This window comes from Tubulanus polymorphus, chromosome 5, assembly GCF_964204645.1.
Source record: "Tubulanus polymorphus chromosome 5, tnTubPoly1.2, whole genome shotgun sequence".
NCBI classification, from domain to species: Eukaryota; Metazoa; Nemertea; class Palaeonemertea; order Tubulaniformes; family Tubulanidae; genus Tubulanus; species Tubulanus polymorphus.
Window position 1 is genome coordinate 12,441,793 of NC_134029.1, and position 18,134 is coordinate 12,459,926.

At 40.5% G+C, this 18,134-nt stretch overlaps 1 protein-coding gene and 1 long non-coding RNA gene across 2 annotated transcripts; one reads left to right on the top strand and one right to left on the bottom strand.

Moving 5' to 3' along the window:
- Positions 1-4,803: 4,803 nt before the first annotated feature.
- LOC141906243 (uncharacterized) lies at positions 4,804-10,143 on the bottom strand. Its single transcript, XM_074795486.1, has one exon. The coding sequence runs from the start codon at positions 10,141-10,143 to the stop codon at positions 4,804-4,806; it is 5,340 nt and encodes a 1,779-aa protein (XP_074651587.1).
- A 5,021-nt stretch (positions 10,144-15,164) lies between these two features.
- LOC141905895 (uncharacterized) lies at positions 15,165-17,391 on the top strand. The gene is made up of 3 exons (XR_012619285.1): positions 15,165-15,181; positions 16,642-16,840; positions 17,331-17,391. It is a non-coding gene; the product is annotated as an uncharacterized LOC141905895 (long non-coding RNA).
- The last annotated feature ends 743 nt before the right edge of the window (positions 17,392-18,134 follow it).

Below are 18,134 nucleotides of genomic sequence, written 5' to 3' on the forward strand. Positions count from 1 at the left end.
GTAAATTTCCAAAACGACCTTAACACGCTGTTCGACCAAAAAACTTAATGATCCGACAAGAAAATCTTGTAGTCTTTTTGTTTGAACCAAAACTTTTCTTCATTCTGAAAGCTTTGTTATTGTTGAAATGAAAAACTTTTTGTCCCGGCAAAAAAATTTGGTTGAGCGAAAACAATTTTTTCGAACGAATGTTTGAATGAAAACAATTCTGTTCGGTTGAACGAAATACTTAATACTTTTGGTTCGAAGGAAAAACTTTTTACAATATACTCGTTCGAACGAAAAACTTAATGTTCTGAAAAGAAAATTCTGATTAAATTCAAACGATTATGTTCAATCGAACAATTGTTCGAACAAAAAACCTTTCGTTTGGACAAAAAAAAGTTTGTTCAACTTTGTTCTAACGTTTTTTTCGAATTGGTTCAAGCGAACAGAATATTATTGGTTGAAACGAAATAAATTTTGTTCCGACAAAAGAATTTTCAAGCGAAAGGTCTTTTGAACGAAAAAAAAGATATTTCTGGGGCTCTGCAGTAACTTAAAGCCGGACGTAGGTCAGCCTTGTGACGCGATGCGATCCTCGCGTTGCATCGCAAGTTTCGGTGCAAGTCGGTTGCGATACGATTGTCAGCGACTGTGTGCGACTAGTTTCTGCCAGTCGCAAGAGCGCGTCGGTTGGTTGTGACAGTCGTGTCGCGTCGCAGAAAGTAGAACACGTGCGACTCCTTGTGACTGGCGTTGCTGAAAGTCCAACCCGTCGCAAGGGAGCGTAGGTCGATGAGTCGTTGCGACACAATCGTCGCTGGCGGTCGCAGTGAGGCGTCGCAGTGAATCACAAGCCGTCGCAAGGCCGACCTACGCCCTGCTTAAATCATAAGAAATTAATGAAATAACAGTTTCAAAAACTCAAATGAAAAGTCTGGCTTATAAAGCTGTCTGCGACGAAATTTTCAAAAAAATCTTCATTTTTGGCAATAAAATTGATAATTGTGATTGATCGTTGCAAGTCACAACCAGTTAAACACTAATTAACATGCATTTTAATAAATCTTGATTCCTCCTTTACAGTGAACTTAGCTTTAACCTAGTAGAGGCTACTAGCCTATGTAGGCCTATGTATATGCGTAGGCCTAAAATCTGGACAGATTGGTCGTAGGCCTATTGAATAACAACCCACCTAAATATCGTAAATTTTGTTTTGAAGTTCAATCCAATGAGTCCGTTAATAAACGCAACAATTATACTGTGTTTGTTTAGTAAAGCTCAGTACCGGTAGGCCTAAAGCCGCGTAAAACTCGATTAACACTTCAAGCGACACAGCGAACGATCTCCTTTCCCCCACAGCGAACGCTTACTCCGAATGTCAAGTGTGAGTCCAGCATACGGAAAGGAGTGTGTTATATACTTGTTTTTAGTAAATACCTTGTGCATTTGACAATGATCGGTATGTACTGTAGGAAATATAGAGTATTGATGGTATTGATATAGAGGTTGAAGCCCGCGGCCGAATAAAGTAATATATTCTTTTATTTTGATACCTCGTCGACATAACAGCTTTTCTCCGCTATATCTCTTCGGCGTGTTTAGTTTAGGCCTACGATTCCCCGGTACACTAAAGATTTATCTTAGTAATTACACGGTTAATTCGGTAAAGAAAAATAGGTATTGTTATACTAACTCCTTGAAACCCGCAGCCAAATCACTGGTAGTAATAAATTAATTTGTACTCGATTTGATTCTCATGATGAGGAGAAACTCGCAGCTGATCCCCGTAACGACGATGTACTAACACACGTCGATTCGTCGATGTTTACGGCTCGACAGTGCTTTTAAATCTAAAGTAGTAAATTTCCAGTGTATCGGTAATATGATTTGATGAGGAAAATGGGCTATTGTTAAAATCACTGTTTGAAGACCGCGACTGAATTTGAAGTCTGCGGCAATAAATTAGTTCATTTATACTTGAATTGATAATCGAAGTGACGGTCGGCCTGCGGGTTGATTTCGGGATGACGACTCGAAAAACATGTCGCCCCATTGAATGGGGCTAAATTTTCGATGTTTACGGCCCGACAGCGCTTTTGGAACGATGATTCGTGAAAAAACACGCGGGCTTTTTGTAGATCTCAGTGAGCTGAACGATATTATATGGATTTTATATGAAACAGCGGTAAGGTAACAAAGCCTATGTTCTTTTGGTAAAAATAGTGTGGAAGAAAATAATAATAATAATAATCACGCGGATATCAATAGGGTTTTCTGTGAAATAACAGAAAACCCTAAATATAGCTGCAAAGCAGCGATAACGGGTTTTCTGCACAGTCTTAGAATCCTGTTCAACAGTGGATTTCGACGAAGCATTTGATAAGGCGCAATATCAGCCATTACTAAACAGGCTATTAGGAAACAGTATCAATGATAGGTCGCCAAAATGGCTCAGCAGTTATCTCTGAACGAAAACTTGTAGCCGAAATCAACGGAACGCCTCATCTTGGAATAAGTCGGTCAAACTAGTGGAGTCACGCAAGGTAGTATCCTAAGTTGTCTTCTGTTTATTGTCCTGACAAATGACATACACAGTAATCCAACATATACCAGACCGAGTAAATTTCCAAATCGACCTTAACACGCTGTTCGACCAAAAAACTTAATGTTCCAACAAGAAAATCTTGTTCGAATGAAAATAATTCTGTTTGATCGAACAATACGCTTTTTGCTTGAACCAAAAATTTTCTTCATTCTGACAAAAAATGTGTTCGAATAAAAAGCTATGTTATTGTTGAAATGAAAAATTTTTAGTCCCGGCAAAAAAATTTGGTTGAGCGAAAACAATTTTTTCGAACGAATGTTTGAATGAAAACAATTCTGTTTGATTGAACGAAATACTTAATACTTTCGGTTCGGAGAAAAAACTGTTTTCAATATACTTGTTCGAACGAAAAACTTAATGTTCTGACAAGAAAATTCTGTTCAAATTAAAACGATTCTGTTCAATTGAACGATTGTTCGAACGAAAAACCTTTCGTTTGGACAAAAAAAAGTTTGTTCAACTTTGTTCTTACGATTTTTTCAAATTGGTTCAATCGTATAGAATATTATTGGTTCGAACGAAATAAATTTTGTTCCGACGAAAGAATTTTCAAGCGAAAGGTCTTTTGAACGAAAAAAAAAGATATTTCCGGTGCTCCGCAGTAACTTAATTCATATTCATGTCGAATTGATGCGATATATCGCGATATATCGACATAAATATGGCGACTTGTCGAGTTGGAACGCGACAACTCGAGGCCCTTTATCGCTTCCGTAGATCTTTCATTAAGTAGGATCACTTGAATGATCGCTTTAATATCACAAAAAAAAAAAAAATAATCTGTGATCGATTGCCTCTAAGATGTCTTCTCTCCAAAAATCAAACTAACGACCAGGCAATCTCATAGGATCTACTGCTGACAACTGTCCTGGTGGCTGCCAAAAATTGAACTCCCTCTCTTTACTTGTTCCCCGACTTAACTAGTATCTCCCTCTACCAAGTTTCAACCACGTGATCTCTCCCTACCAAATTTAGTGTGGTTTCTACAGAATCTGCAGCCTCCATCAACCACTCTCCGCCTAGAAATATATTCCCAACCACCAACACTACATACCAAGTTTCTGAATCATGTTTTCTGAACTATTCCCTTAGACTAAGATATTTCTTGTTTGCTTCGTTAAACCCAACTGTTCCCATTAAATCATTATTTTTTTTCCCAGACGTTACTAATATTTATTTCATTATTTGGTTAACCCTAGTCAACTATCATCTGCCAAAATGACCTTAATATTCGACACTATAGCTACGGAAGCGATAAGGGGCCTCGAGATGTCGCGTTCCAACTCGACAAGTCGCCATATTTTTGTCGACATACCACGATATATCGCGTCAAGTCGACATGAATATGTCAATATATCGTTACGTTTTGACGACATATTTCGTTTTCTCAACCATTTTCCTTGCGACAAGTCGACATATTCATGACGACTTGAAACTCAGTCGTCATATTACTGGCGTCCTCATCTTGTGATGGAGTGTCTATCACCACAGAGAGTTGACCAGATCCGAAGGAGTAAAGTCGAAGAGCGTGTTGTATTTTGTGAATCTAAACAGCATCTAACTTTATTACTACAGTATAGGGTTACAGTATAGTACACATGGCGCGAAACAGCAACCAATCATATAAGAGAGACATCAACGAATCATATAAGAGAACCAACACATGTCGTTCTCGACACTCCGGGGGCGGCGGTAAGCGCCGAATTTGAAAGTTTTCTCCAAGATAACATGTATCGCATTAAATTGAAAGATATTAATAATCACTATACTAAGTAATAGTTTCACGTATGAAATTGAATCGCCATAAGGGCTAGAAATAGGGACATTGCGTTGTGTTGAATAAATGAGTACATAAAGAATATTTCATAATAAATGACTATCTATAGAAAGCAAGTTAACATCGTATCGAATAACATTTAAATTCATTAATCCGCTTTAAAGTAATAATAAGTAATTCCCAACACCAAGAGTGATTAAACAATATTTCAAGTCCTTTCCGGTAAAGAAAAGTTTCGAAGCGAACGCGTTATTTGTTTAAGATCGGAAACGATTAAAGTTCAGAAAACGCGTAAAAAACGATAACGTGTTTGACCTCGCGGCCGACGAAGAATTTAACGTAAACACGCATGCAGAATCACGTGATGTAAACATAGTCGAGTAAAAAGGCAATAATAGCCTACGCATCGGTTTCATACATATAATCCAGACAGAGTTCAGTCTTTTAATAATTTCGTCCAATTTCTAATCTTTCGCTGAGCGTTGGCTGCGGCCAGCCTGGTCGCACGCGTTTTCGGTTGATTTGTATCGGTATTCGTACCGGTATCCGATGAATCATCGACAGATTTCGTGTTAATTTCCAGCGGATATAATTTCGATACGGGTCGGTTCGTACGGCCGGTACTTGTTCGAATATCCGCTGATCGCACAAGTCCATCGGCGCTAACGTTTAATTTCTCGACGAGTGCCATACGCCAGTGTATTCGCTTCTTGTTGTCCCCGTGCACTAAAACAATGTCGCCAGTTTTTATTTTGTTTTCGAGTTTCCCGTTGAGTTTCGCACGTTCTCTGAGCGCTATCAAGTATTCACGGCTCCAACGTCGTTTGAACGAACTCAAAAGTTCTCGCAACGTTTGATTACGGCGTTGAATATCGGTATACGAAACGTTAAAGTCCTGATCATTTAGATCAATGTCCTCATACGGCAACAGAGTTAATTGGCGACCGCATAACAGTTGTGACGGGGATAACGGAAGAGGCTCGTCTTCCGTACTATACACATACGTGAGAGGTCGATCGTTGATCGTAGCCTCAATTTCACACAAGAGAGTTCGTAATTCATCGTCCGTGACGATGCTTCTACCGAGAATCTTTCTGAGGCATTCTTTCGTTACGCCTACCATCCTTTCCCAGAATCCCCCGAACCAAGGGGCTCGTTTGGGAATGAATGTCCATCTAATTCGATTGTTCGCCATATATCTCGCGACGATCGGCGAATTGACGATTTCTTCTATCTCTACGCAAGATTTTAGAAAGTATGACCCGTTGTCACTGATCAGTTCATGCGGTAACGATCTACGCGAAACGAATCTCCGGAATGCTCGAATAAACGCGGCATGTGTCATATTAATGACTGATTCGAGATGGACTGCTCGCGTGGTGGCGCATGTAAACAGACAAATGTAACGTTTATGGCGCTTGTCAGACGTGCCTCTGACCCAAATTTCACCTGAATAATCTACTCCGGTAACAGTAAAGGGCGGAGCATTCGTAACGCGCGAAACTGGAAGTGGCGGTGGTATAGGTCTGCAGTAGGCGGAGCCTCGTACTATAGCGCACGTAACACATTTCCTGAGAACTGATTTTACGACTTGTCTAATTTTCGGTATCCAGTATCTTTGCCTGATAGCAGTAACAGTCCCGCCGATTCTTAAATGTTTACACCTCCTGTGGTGAAACAACACGATCAAACGCGTAATATGGTGATCTGGTAAAAGAATTGGAAATTTGGCATCGTAGGGTAAAGACGAATTTTGCACACGACTGCCGCATCGAATAAGTCCCCTGTCATCGATAAAGATTTTCAGTTGTTTGACCAGGTTACCGCGTTTGAGTTTCTGGTCTGTCAATTGATTCAATTCAGATCTAAAGTATGTTTTCTGTAAGTCCATGACCCATTTGTTTTCTGCTGTTTTTATCTTATCGGCGGTGAGTTCCCCGCTAACCCGATCGGCTGGATTCCTCAGATTATGTAAATATCTGAGGAAATAAGCGGTAACACGCACGAGTTCGGTCAACGATCCATATTTTTCCGGATCAATGATCTTTAAGATACCCGCTTTTTCTAACTGTTCGTGTTGTATCGACATGGTAGTCTCGTCGACAGATTCATCAGTTTTAATTTCGTTATCGGCTTGAAATCGCGAGACTGGCCAATCGCCGACTTTCAACCAGTCGGGCCCGTGCCACCATAGTGTTGAATTGGCCAGTTGATGAGTGGTTATACCGCGTGTTAGTAGATCCGCTGGATTATCTTGAGTCGGTACGTAATTCAATTCCACATCGAGATTGTCTAGCTTCAAGGAGTTTATCTCGTGCACCCGATTTTGAACGAAACACGGAAGTCGATTTTCACTCCTAGTCCTACTTAGGACTATCTCGCTATCGGACCAGATAATCGCTTTGCTGAAATTGTAGCATGGATTGAGCGCATCGAATGAATATTTGATCAAACGGGCGCCGACGACGGCGGCCATTAGCTCGAGGCGCGGTAACGAGAGCTGTTTAACGGGTGCAACTCTGTTTTTCGCTATGACAAGCGCGGTTTTTTTCCCTTGACGTAGATAAACGGTGGCTCCGTAGCCACGTGAACTCGCGTCCACAAAGCAATGTAACTCAGTATCGGTATCCTCCGACGGCGCAGAAAAATACTTCCGGTTAATCGTTATTTTTCTCGCATTTTGTAGATCTCGGTACAAAGTTTTCCAGTTATTGCTCACCTCGTCTGGTAATAATTCATCCCACGAGACATTCGCCTTCCATAATTCTTGGATGAATATTTTTGATTTGATGTGAACCGGCGATAACAGTCCTAACGGATCATAGAGACTCGCCACGCTCCTGACGATTTCGCGCTTCGTAATAATTTCTGGTTCGCTATGCTCGATCGCTTGTTTGTATTTAAGCCTGTCCTGATTGACATCCCACAGGAGTCCTAGGTTGCTGACAACGTCATGTCCGTTCAATAAGTTGTCTTTACTCGCAATATGTCTGAGGTTTTCGTTGTTACTAGTCCACTCACATAGTTTAAATCCTGCATCGGACATCATCCGATTCGCGTTATGGTAATAATCGATCGCTGTCGATTCGTCTTTCACCGACGTAACGACGTTGTCTACGTATATGCTCGATTTCATGTCGTTAGCTACCGTGCTCTTATCTTTGTCCAAATGTGATTTTATGAGGGCATTGAGAATAAACGGCGAGCACGCTGCTCCGAATAATACAGATTTAAATTGATACGTAATGAATTTGCTTTCGGGGTCGTTTGGATCGCTTAGCCAGAAAAATTTCGTGAATTTCCGGTCTGGCTCGGCTAGGCCCACTTGAAGGAAGGCCTTTTTGATGTCGCTACTAAGTCCAACGTCGCATGTACGAAAGTTCATCAAGATCGAACCAAGATCGTTAAGCAGTAGCGGTCCTTTTTCCAGGCAGTCATTTAAACTCGGAGACTGACGCGTACGGAAGCTACAATCGTAGACGACGCGAATTGGTGTTGTAGCTGAGTCTTTCTTCACCGAGTGGTGCGGTATATAATGCCCTTCGGATTCGTTTTCCTCGTGGATCGACTCGATGAATCCACGCGCTATTTGATCTTCGATAATTCGATCATAGATTTTTCGGGTATCGTTATTTAGTTTCCTGACCATCGCTCGCGTTCGGTTGGCTGTGTTCAGTCTATTGGTCGGTAATGGAGGGTGTTCCGGCCTCCATGGTAGCTGCGCAACGTATTGGTTTCCCGCCATTTCGATACAATCCGTCGTGTAATTTTCAAACGTAAGTTCTTCGTTTATCGGGTGTTTTATCCCGAGTGTTTCGACTCTCCAAAAATTTTCGAGTTGGTCTCGTTCATGAGTATCATCGGTGAGGATAAAGTTCGCGTAGTCACGACGGTCGTGACTCGAGTTTTTTAGCGGACCCGAAAGAAGATAACCGAGTTTTGACGCAACCGCTGTGGGGCCGTTGCCCCTGACGACTTTGTCCTCAACTAAGGACCAGTAGTAGTCGGATCCAATTAATAGAGCGATTTCGAACGATTCACGACCGCTAACAGGGTGCGCCAGTTTCAGACCCGATAGATAATGTAAATTACGTGTATCTTTGATGTGATTACTCATAGGTGTCGTAATGTTCGATTTTACGAGTGCGCTTATCGGCACGTCTCCAGTTTCGGTTTTAATGGCTAACTTGACCCGGTCGTATTTCCTTTGTTTAGATTTAGTATCTCCAAAGATCGAAAGATTCAGTATTTCGCTCGACTCCGGTTTCAAGTTTAATTTCACGGCTGTTTCCTCCGTGATCCATGTTCGGGTCGAGCCTTCATCAAACAATATGCTGACGGTCTCGGAGTTTTGATGTTTTTCATCAGTAATTTCAGCAACAGCTGTCTTTAAGACGACTGGCGTCGATACGGTGATTGAGTCTTGTGAATTTAGCACGCCGATGTACATTTGCCTGTCATCGCATCGCGGGTTCTGATCGTTATGACCAGCTGATTGTGGTTTTTTGCCGCATAGAGATGTATGGTGTTTATCTGAACATACGGAACAGCTATAGCGTGACCTGCAATCTCTGGCTTTGTGATTTTTTCTCAAACAATTTCGGCAGAGATTTTCTCTTTTCACTATATCCATCCGTTTTTCCAGAGTGTTATAGATCAGACAATCCCTTGATTTGTGGTCTTTCTTGCAGTAGTTACATTGAATTTTATAATTACGGTCTAGACGGCTTGTTTGATTTCGTTTTCTGTGATGAATTAATAATGACGTGTCTGTGGTTTCGTCTTCTGAATCGCTGATGAGCACACTTTGAATGGCTTGTCCTGCTAGACCCGCTTGAATCTCTTTCTGTAACGCTTTCTTCAATTCAGTTAAATTCCATGCTGAATCACCATGGTCGCGTGTGATCTGAGTTTTAATTCCCGATGGGAGTTTCTCGAATATGACTGGAATCAGGAGATCCCCATAGCTTTCCTCGGTCTTACCGAGCGATTTTAGACCCCTGATATAGCCTTCCAGTTCATCGTAGAACTTTTTCATCTGTTGTACATTTTCGCGTGGTTTTGGCAATTCCCACAATGCCTTCATATAAACGTTGATCAATTTATGAGTTTGTCCGTACCTGTTTTTCAAAAGTTCAATGGCTTCGACGTAGTTGTTATTGGTCAGTGATAAGCCCTCGACGCATCGGGCCGCTTCTCCGCTGAGTTGCGCACGAAGATACTGGAATTTTTGGATGTCGTCTAATCCGGTATCGTTGTGGATAGCTGATTCGAATGCATCTATAAAGCCGATCCATTGTAGTAAATCCCCGCTGAATGTCGGTAAATGTAACTTAGGTAGATTGACTTGCCTTGATTTGTTGTTAATCGGTTGATGAGTTGTCGTTGTCGTCGGTTTCGTGTCGTTATTGAACGTTTCAATAAAGAATCTATATCTTTGTATTTCGATAATCCGTTCGAATGCGAAATCATCTGCTTCTGCGATAGATGATTGTAGATTTTCATCTGGCGTCAACGAAAGAATTGTTTGATCTAGTTCTTGTATGAGGTTTAGCTTTGTGACCGCTGATGATATGATTGCTACCAGATCTTGAACTTCGGCTAGGCCTACTTCTGTTGATCCGGATTGTAGGCTCTGGTAGACCTCTTCTGCACGATTGAGGTATTTAGATAACTGCCCTCGGTGGGCCAACCGAGATGCTGTAGGACGCTTCGTTTGGTCCATTTCGTTTTGACGCTCAGTTTCGTCATACGCATTTTCCGATGTCGTCGACATAATCCTGGTCACGGCACCAAATGTGATGGAGTGACTATCACCACAGAGAGTTGACCAGATCCGAAGGAGTAAAGTCGAAGAGCGTGTTGTATTTTGTGAATCTAAACAGCATCTAACTTTATTACTACAGTATAGGGTTACAGTATAGTACACATGGCGCGAAACAGCAACCAATCATATAAGAGAGACATCAACGAATCATATAAGAGAACCAACACATGTCGTTCTCGACACATCTTACATTTAGACATGTCTTTAAATGACGGCTTGTCCCGTGGAAAATGAGCAAAAAAGCGAAATTTGTCGCGAAAACGTCACGATATGTAGACATATTCATGTGGACTTCACGCGATATATCGCGATATATCGACATAAATATGGCGACTTGTCGAGTTTGAACGCGACAACTCGAGGCCCTTTATCGCTTCCATACTATATCAGATTAATCGACTTCAAAATAGGCGAAAGCATAAGTCTTTATTACGTTATAAATTGGCCTAATTATTCAAAAGCTAATAAAGTGGGCGACAAAACAAAAAACATTAATTGTCGCGGGCGACAAAACCAAAAAAATGAATTGTCGCGGGCGATAAAACTAAAATCTTGAATTGTCGCAGGCGACAAAACCAAAATATTGAATTGTCGCGGGCGACAAAACCAAACCAATGAATTGTCGCGGGCGATAAAACCAAAATAATGAATTGTCGCGGGCGATAAAACCAAAATAATGAATTGTCGCTGGCGATAAAACCAAAATATTGAATTGTCGCAGGCGATAAAACCAAAATATTGAATTGTCGCGTGGGACAAAACCAAAATATTGAATTGTCGCGGGCGACAAAACCAAACTAATGAATTGTCGCGGGAGATAAAACCATAATAATGAATTGTCGCGGGCGATAAAACCAAAATAATGAATTGTCGCTGGCGATTAAACCAAAATAATGAAATGTCGCGTGCGACAAAACCAAAATAATGAATGTCGTGGGCGATAAAACCAAAATAATGAATCGTCGCGTGTGACAAAACCAAAAAAATGAATTGTCGGGGGCGACAAAACCAAAATATTGAATTGTCGCGGGCGACTAAACCAAACTAATGAATTGTTACGGGCGATAGAACCAAAATAATGAATTGTCGCTGGCGATAAAACCAAAATATTGAATTGTCACTGGTGGTAAAACCAAAATACATGTAATGAATTGTCGCAGGCGATAAAACCAAAATAATGAGTTCTCGCTGGCGATAAAACCAAAATAATGAATTGTTGCTGGCGATAAAACCAAAATATTGAATTGTCGCAGGCGATATAACCAAAATATTGAAGTGTCGCAGGCGATAAAACCTCGACAAAAAAAAAAATTGTCGCGGGCGATAAAACCAAAATAATGAATTGTCGCGTGCGACAAAACCAAAATAATGAATGTCGTGGGCGATAAAACCAAAATATTGAATTGTCGCGTGTGACAAAACCAAAAAAATGAATTGTCTCGGGCGATAAAACCAAAATCTTGAATTGTCGCGGGCGACAAAACCAAAATAATGAATTGTCGCGGGCAACTAAACCAAACTAATGAATTGTTACGGGCGATAAAACCAAAATAATGAATTGTCGCTGGCGATAAAACCAAAATATTGAATTGTCGCGGGCGATAAAACCAAAATAATGAATTGTCGCTGGCGACAAAACCAAAATATTGAATTGTAGCGGGCGACAAATCCAAAAAAATGAATTGTCGCGGGCAACAAAACCAAAATGGTTAATTGTTGCGGGCGATAAAACCGTAATAATGAATTGTCGCAGGTGATAAAACCAAAATAATGAAGTGTCTCGGGCGACAAAACCAAAATAATGAATTATCGCGGGCGATAAAACGAAAATATTGAATTGTCGCGGGCGACAAAACCATAAAAAAAATTGTCGCGGGCGACAAAAACAAAATAATGAATTGTCGCGGGCGATAAAACCAAAATAATGAATTGTCGCGGGCGATAAAACCAAAATAATAAATTGTCTCGGGCGACAAAACCAAAATAATGAATTATCGCCGGCGATAAAACCAAAATATTGAATTGTCGCCGGCGACAAAACCAAAAAAAAATTGTCGCGGGCGACAAAAACAAAATATAAAACCAAAATAATGAATTGTCGCTGGCGATAAAACCAAAGTAATGAATTGTCGTGGGCGATCAAACCAAAATAATGAATTGTCTCGGGCGACAAAAACAAAATATTGAATTGTCACGTGCGACAAAACCAAAATAATGAATTGTCGCGGGCAACAAAACCAAAATAATGAATTGTTGCGGGCGATAAAACCAAAATAATGAATTGTCTCGTGCGACAAAACCAAAATAATGAATTATCGCGGGCGATAAAACCAAAATATTGAATTGTTGCAGGCGATAAAACCAAAATATTGAATTGTCGCGGGTGACAAAACCAAAAAAAAATTGTCGCGGGCGACAAAAAAAAAATATAAAACCAAAATAATGACTTGTCGCGGGCGACAAAACTAAAAAGAAGGATAAAAAATTGTCGCGGGCGACAAAAACAAAATATAAAACCAAAATAATGACTTGTCGCGGGCGACAAAACCAAAATAATGAATTGTCGCTGGCGATAAAACCAAAGTAATGAATTGTCGTAGGCGATAAAACCAAAATATTGAATTTTTCGCGGGCGACAAAACCAAAATATTGAATTGTCGTGGGCGACAAAAAACAAAATATTGAATTGTCGCGGGCAACAAAACCCAAAAAAAATTGTCGCGGACGATAAAAACAAAATATTTAAAAAAAATAATGAATTGTCTCGGTCGACAAAACCAAAAAGAAGAATTGTCGCGGGCGACAAAACCAAAATAATGAATTGTCGCTGGAGATAAAACCAAAGTAAGGAATTGTCGCGGGCGATAAAACCAAAATATTGAATTGTCGCGGGCGACAAAACCAAAATGGTGAATTGTCGCGGGCGACAAAACCAAAATAATGAATTGTTGCGGGCGATAAAACCAAAATAATGAATTGTCTCGTGCGACAAAACCAAAATAATGAATTATCGCGGGCGATAAAACCAAAATATTGAATTGTTGCAGGCGATAAAACCAAAATATTGAATTGTCGCGGGTGACAAAACCAAAAAAAAATTGTCGCGGGCGACAAAAAAAAAATATAAAACCAAAATAATGACTTGTCGCGGGCGACAAAACTAAAAAGAAGGATAAAAAATTGTCGCGGGCGACAAAAACAAAATATAAAACCAAAATAATGACTTGTCGCGGGCGACAAAACCAAAATAATGAATTGTCGCTGGCGATAAAACCAAAGTAATGAATTGTCGTAGGCGATAAAACCAAAATATTGAATTTTTCGCGGGCGACAAAACCAAAATATTGAATTGTCGTGGGCGACAAAAAACAAAATATTGAATTGTCGCGGGCAACAAAACCCAAAAAAAATTGTCGCGGACGATAAAAACAAAATATTTAAAAAAAATAATGAATTGTCTCGGTCGACAAAACCAAAAAGAAGAATTGTCGCGGGCGACAAAACCAAAATAATGAATTGTCGCTGGAGATAAAACCAAAGTAAGGAATTGTCGCGGGCGATAAAACCAAAATATTGAATTGTCGCGGGCGACAAAACCAAAATGGTGAATTGTCGCGGGCGACAAAACCAAAATGGTGAATTGTCGCGAGCGACAAAACCAAAATAATGAATTGTCGCGGGCGATAAAACCGTAATAATGAATTGTCGCGGGCGATAAAACCAAAATAATGAATTGTCTCGGGCGACAAAACCAAAATAATGAATTATTGCGGGCGATAAAACCAAAATATTGAATTGTCGAGGGCGACAAAACCAAAATGGTGAATTGTCGCGGGCGACAAAACCAAAATGGTGAATTGTCGCGAGCGACAAAACCAAAATAATGAATTGTCGCGGGCGATAAAACCGTAATAATGAATTGTCGCGGGCGATAAAACCAAAATAATGAATTGTCTCGGGCGACAAAACCAAAATAATGAATTATTGCGGGCGATAAAACCAAAATATTGAATTGTCGCGGGCGACAAAACCACGTAGCGGGCGACAAAAACAAAATATAAAACCAAAATAATGAATTGTCGCGGGCGGCAAAACTAAAAAGAAGGATTGTCGCGGGCGACAAAACCAAAATAATGAATTGTCGCTGGCGATAAAACCAAAGTAATGAATTGTCGTGGGCGATAAAACCAAAATATTGAATTTTTCGCGGGCGACAAAACCAAAATATCGAATTGTCGCGGGCGACAAAATCAAAATCATTGTTTTCTCGCGTTATTTTAGTTTTGTCGTTTTGTCGTAATGTCGCCCTCATTTGCATATTCGTGTTTTTTATCGTATCAGCCACCATACTTAAGCCTTAAGGTCGCGTAAAACTCGATAAACACTTCAAGCGACACAGCGAACGATCCCTTTCCCCCACAGCGAACGCTTACTCCGAATGTCAAGTGTGAGTCCAGCATACGGATAGGAGTGTGTTATATACTTGTATTTAGTAAATACCTTGTGCATTTGACAATGATCGGTATGTACTGTAGGAAATATAGAGTATTGATGGTATTGATATAGAGGTTGAAGCCCGCGGCCGAATAAAGTAATATATTCTTTTATTTTGATACCTCGTCGACATAACAGCTTTTCTCCGTTATATCTCTTGTTTAGTTTAGGCCTACGACTCCCCGGTACACTTATGATTTATCTTAGTAAATACACGGTTAATTTGGTAAAGAAAAATAGGTATTGCTAAACTAACTGCTTGACGCCCGCAGCCAAATCACTGGTAGTTATAAATTAATTTGTACTCGATTTGATTCTCATGATGAGGAGAAACTCGCAGCTGATCCCCGGAACGACGATGTAGTAACACACGTCTGTTGGAGTAGTATTCAGGGAACCGCTTGAATCGAGGAACCGGTAGATGGCGGGTCAATCGCTCATTCAATAGATGGCGTTCCTTTCATCAGTAGGAGCAATGGCTGCCAATCGAACTGTAAATATCGAAAAAATGCACTCAAAAAATGATGATAGGATGAGCTTAGCCTTAGGCCTTAATTTCAAGCTAGATTTTTATGCTTCCACCGTGCTCGAATTTAGGGGATCCAGAAGGGAGGTTTTACCTGGATCAAAGTTCCGTGACGAATGAGGTTGTGTAACAACGCGCAAAATCATGCGGAAATCTTTGCTGCATGAATTGAATGTACTAATTACACTTACAGCGCCCTAGGCTACAAGCCATGGATGAATCAAATTGTCTTAATTTGGACAAAGTTCTATATTCGGCCTATCCCAGTTGGTTTTAGCAAGGTTCCACTGATTGATTTATTCTCTTGAACTTTGAAACATGCCATAATAGGAGCCCTAAATCAATTTGGTCTTAATTTGATAGTACCGATACCAAAGTCGTCATTGAATCAATTTCTTTCAATCTGAATCAGAGCAGAGAATACTTAATGAACTATGCCTAAATCAATTTTAACAATTTGTTCACGTGCCCAACGTTTTAAATTAATCTCAAATCATCAAAAATATGGTTTATAAGCATGGAAACAGGAAACATCTCAAGAATTTCAAACCTTTTCTCTTCAACATGAGAAAATGAAGACTTTTTGACAATCCTTCAATGCCATGTGAAAAATCAATGGATATAAAATGATGGTAGGCCTATATTGAGACTGCACAGTTTCACGGGTGGTATTTAATTAAGACCAAATTTGAGGTATGTGTTGAAAAGATTAAGCAAAATATCCCCAAAAAATTGGGTGCTGATCAGGCCAAATATGAAGGCACTTTGGGTCTTTGAGGGGGTCCCTGGACTCGGGGCCAAGAATAGTCCCCAGGGTTGTATTGTAAAGCCACCAGGAGTCCATTTACCTGTTAGGGGGGTCCCTGGGCCCGGGGCCAAGACTCATCGGGCAAATGTGATGAGGGTTTGGTTAATCGTAAAGGGGTACACCCTGCAGGTTCTTGTTAAATTTAGCACTAATCGGACCACAGGTAAAGCCACCAGGAGTCCATTTATCTGTTAGGGGGGGTCCCTGGGCCCGGGGCCAAGACTCATCGGGCAAATGTGATGAGGGTTTGGTTAATCGTAAAGGGGTACACCCTGCAGGTGCTTGTTAAATTTAGCACTAATCGGACCACAGGTAAAGCCACCAGGAGTCCATTTACCTGTTAGGGGGGTCCCTGGTCCCGGGGCCAAGACTCATCGGGCAAATGTGATGAGGGTTTGGTTAATCGTTAAAAGGTACACCGTGCAGGTGCCTGTTGAATTTAGCACCAATCGGACCACAGGTAAAGCCACTAGGAGTCCATTTACTTGGTAGGGGCCAAGACTCATCGGGCAAATGTGATGAGGGTTTGGTTAATCGTTAAAAGGTACACCCTGCAGGTGCTTGTTGAATTTTGTGCCGATACAAGGTAGTTAATCTGTAATTGATTGTTTCATTGTAGGTGCTTCCTCCAGGTCTTAGAAACCCTGGTAATGTCTGTTTCCTCAATTCTGTCGTGCAATGTCTTCGGGCCACCCGAGGCTTTTTACATCGCTTTTTTAAGAAAGCATGTTCGCAGCCCTGTAGGCCTACCTGCAATGCATGTAACATTCAGCAATCGTTACTTGGCAACACTGAGCCACTTATTGATAACATAAAAGGTATGTATAATTTTCATTGCAGTTTTTAAATGACAGACTTGTATGATAGATGAAACAACAATTTTTGATTGAAATGGTTTTAACTTGCAGCGTTGTTATTTGACAATTGTTGTTTCACTGTCGAGTTAGAATATCTACTTAATTCACAGTGGATAAGTACATGCCTATTGTCAGACAGACCATCAAATTTGTGTCTGAATGAAAGGTCAAGGCAACGTGGGCTCCAAAAGCACAAGATAAATCCATGGGCACAAGATTATCAGTAGGTGAAGGAACTACATTACAGAGCCGCAGCTTTCGATGTTCCTGAGATCGTACATAGTCTCTATGGGCATAGAAAATCTCATAGTGTTCATACGATTATTCTTGATGAAAAGAAACGTGGGTTTTTTGCTAGCATTGAAGTGCATGTAGCAATTTTGCGATCTTTATCAGAAAGCATTGTTATTGAATATGACTCCCTATGTACTTTTGTAATTATATTTTCCAGACTTCGTGGTCGATGCAGAAAAGCACCAACAGCAAGATGTGATGGAATTTTTTCATGGCGTGTGTTTGAAAATCAAAGAAAAGTAATTATTTTGTTCTCATCTTTTTAGCCAACTTGGTACCCACTTGGTACCATCCCCCCTGGTAGGGCTTGAAATCTGATGGCATTGATTGAGACTTGCCACTTCATGAAACCTTACCATACTAGACAGAGAATGCAGCTTAGAAGATGCAATTATAAGCCAATCATAAATCCTGATTAATTTAAGCCCAGGTTTTTCCATTGATAGTTTATCTGTGAAATTATTCTCGGTGATTATTCAATCAATCTGATTGGTGCCGCAAGTTTTCAAACCTGCATCTAGTGTGGCAGAGTTTCGTGCCGCTGCTAAGTCTAGCAATGCCATCAAGTTCTTATCCCTGCCAGGGGGATAACTTAGGATTTACATCCCACTTCTTTCATCATCTGTAGACAGAATCTAGTTTTCAATACGCTTTGATTATGACCTTTCCAAGTCATAGGTTTGTGCATATATGTTCACCAGAGGGCATTGAATTTTGAAATTGTCAGATGAAATTGTCAGATTGTTGACCAGTTCAGATGGCGCGGTGTCCTTGGACCTCAGACCGGCCTGGTCAGAATCAAGATGGCCGACTGGTGCTGGCACTGTATCGTGGTTCAGTTCATTTTTCTAATCAAGACAAAATCTACTCCTACCTTTAATTGCATTCCTGTTTCGTTATCTGATATAAGCATTTCATAAGGCTGTGGTAAACCTCTTGGCGCATTATTATTATTATTTCA

Coding starts and splice junctions, on each gene's coding strand:
- LOC141906243 (XM_074795486.1), bottom strand. CDS start 10,143: ATGTCGACGACATCGGAAAATGCGTATGACGAAACTGAGCGTCAAAAC.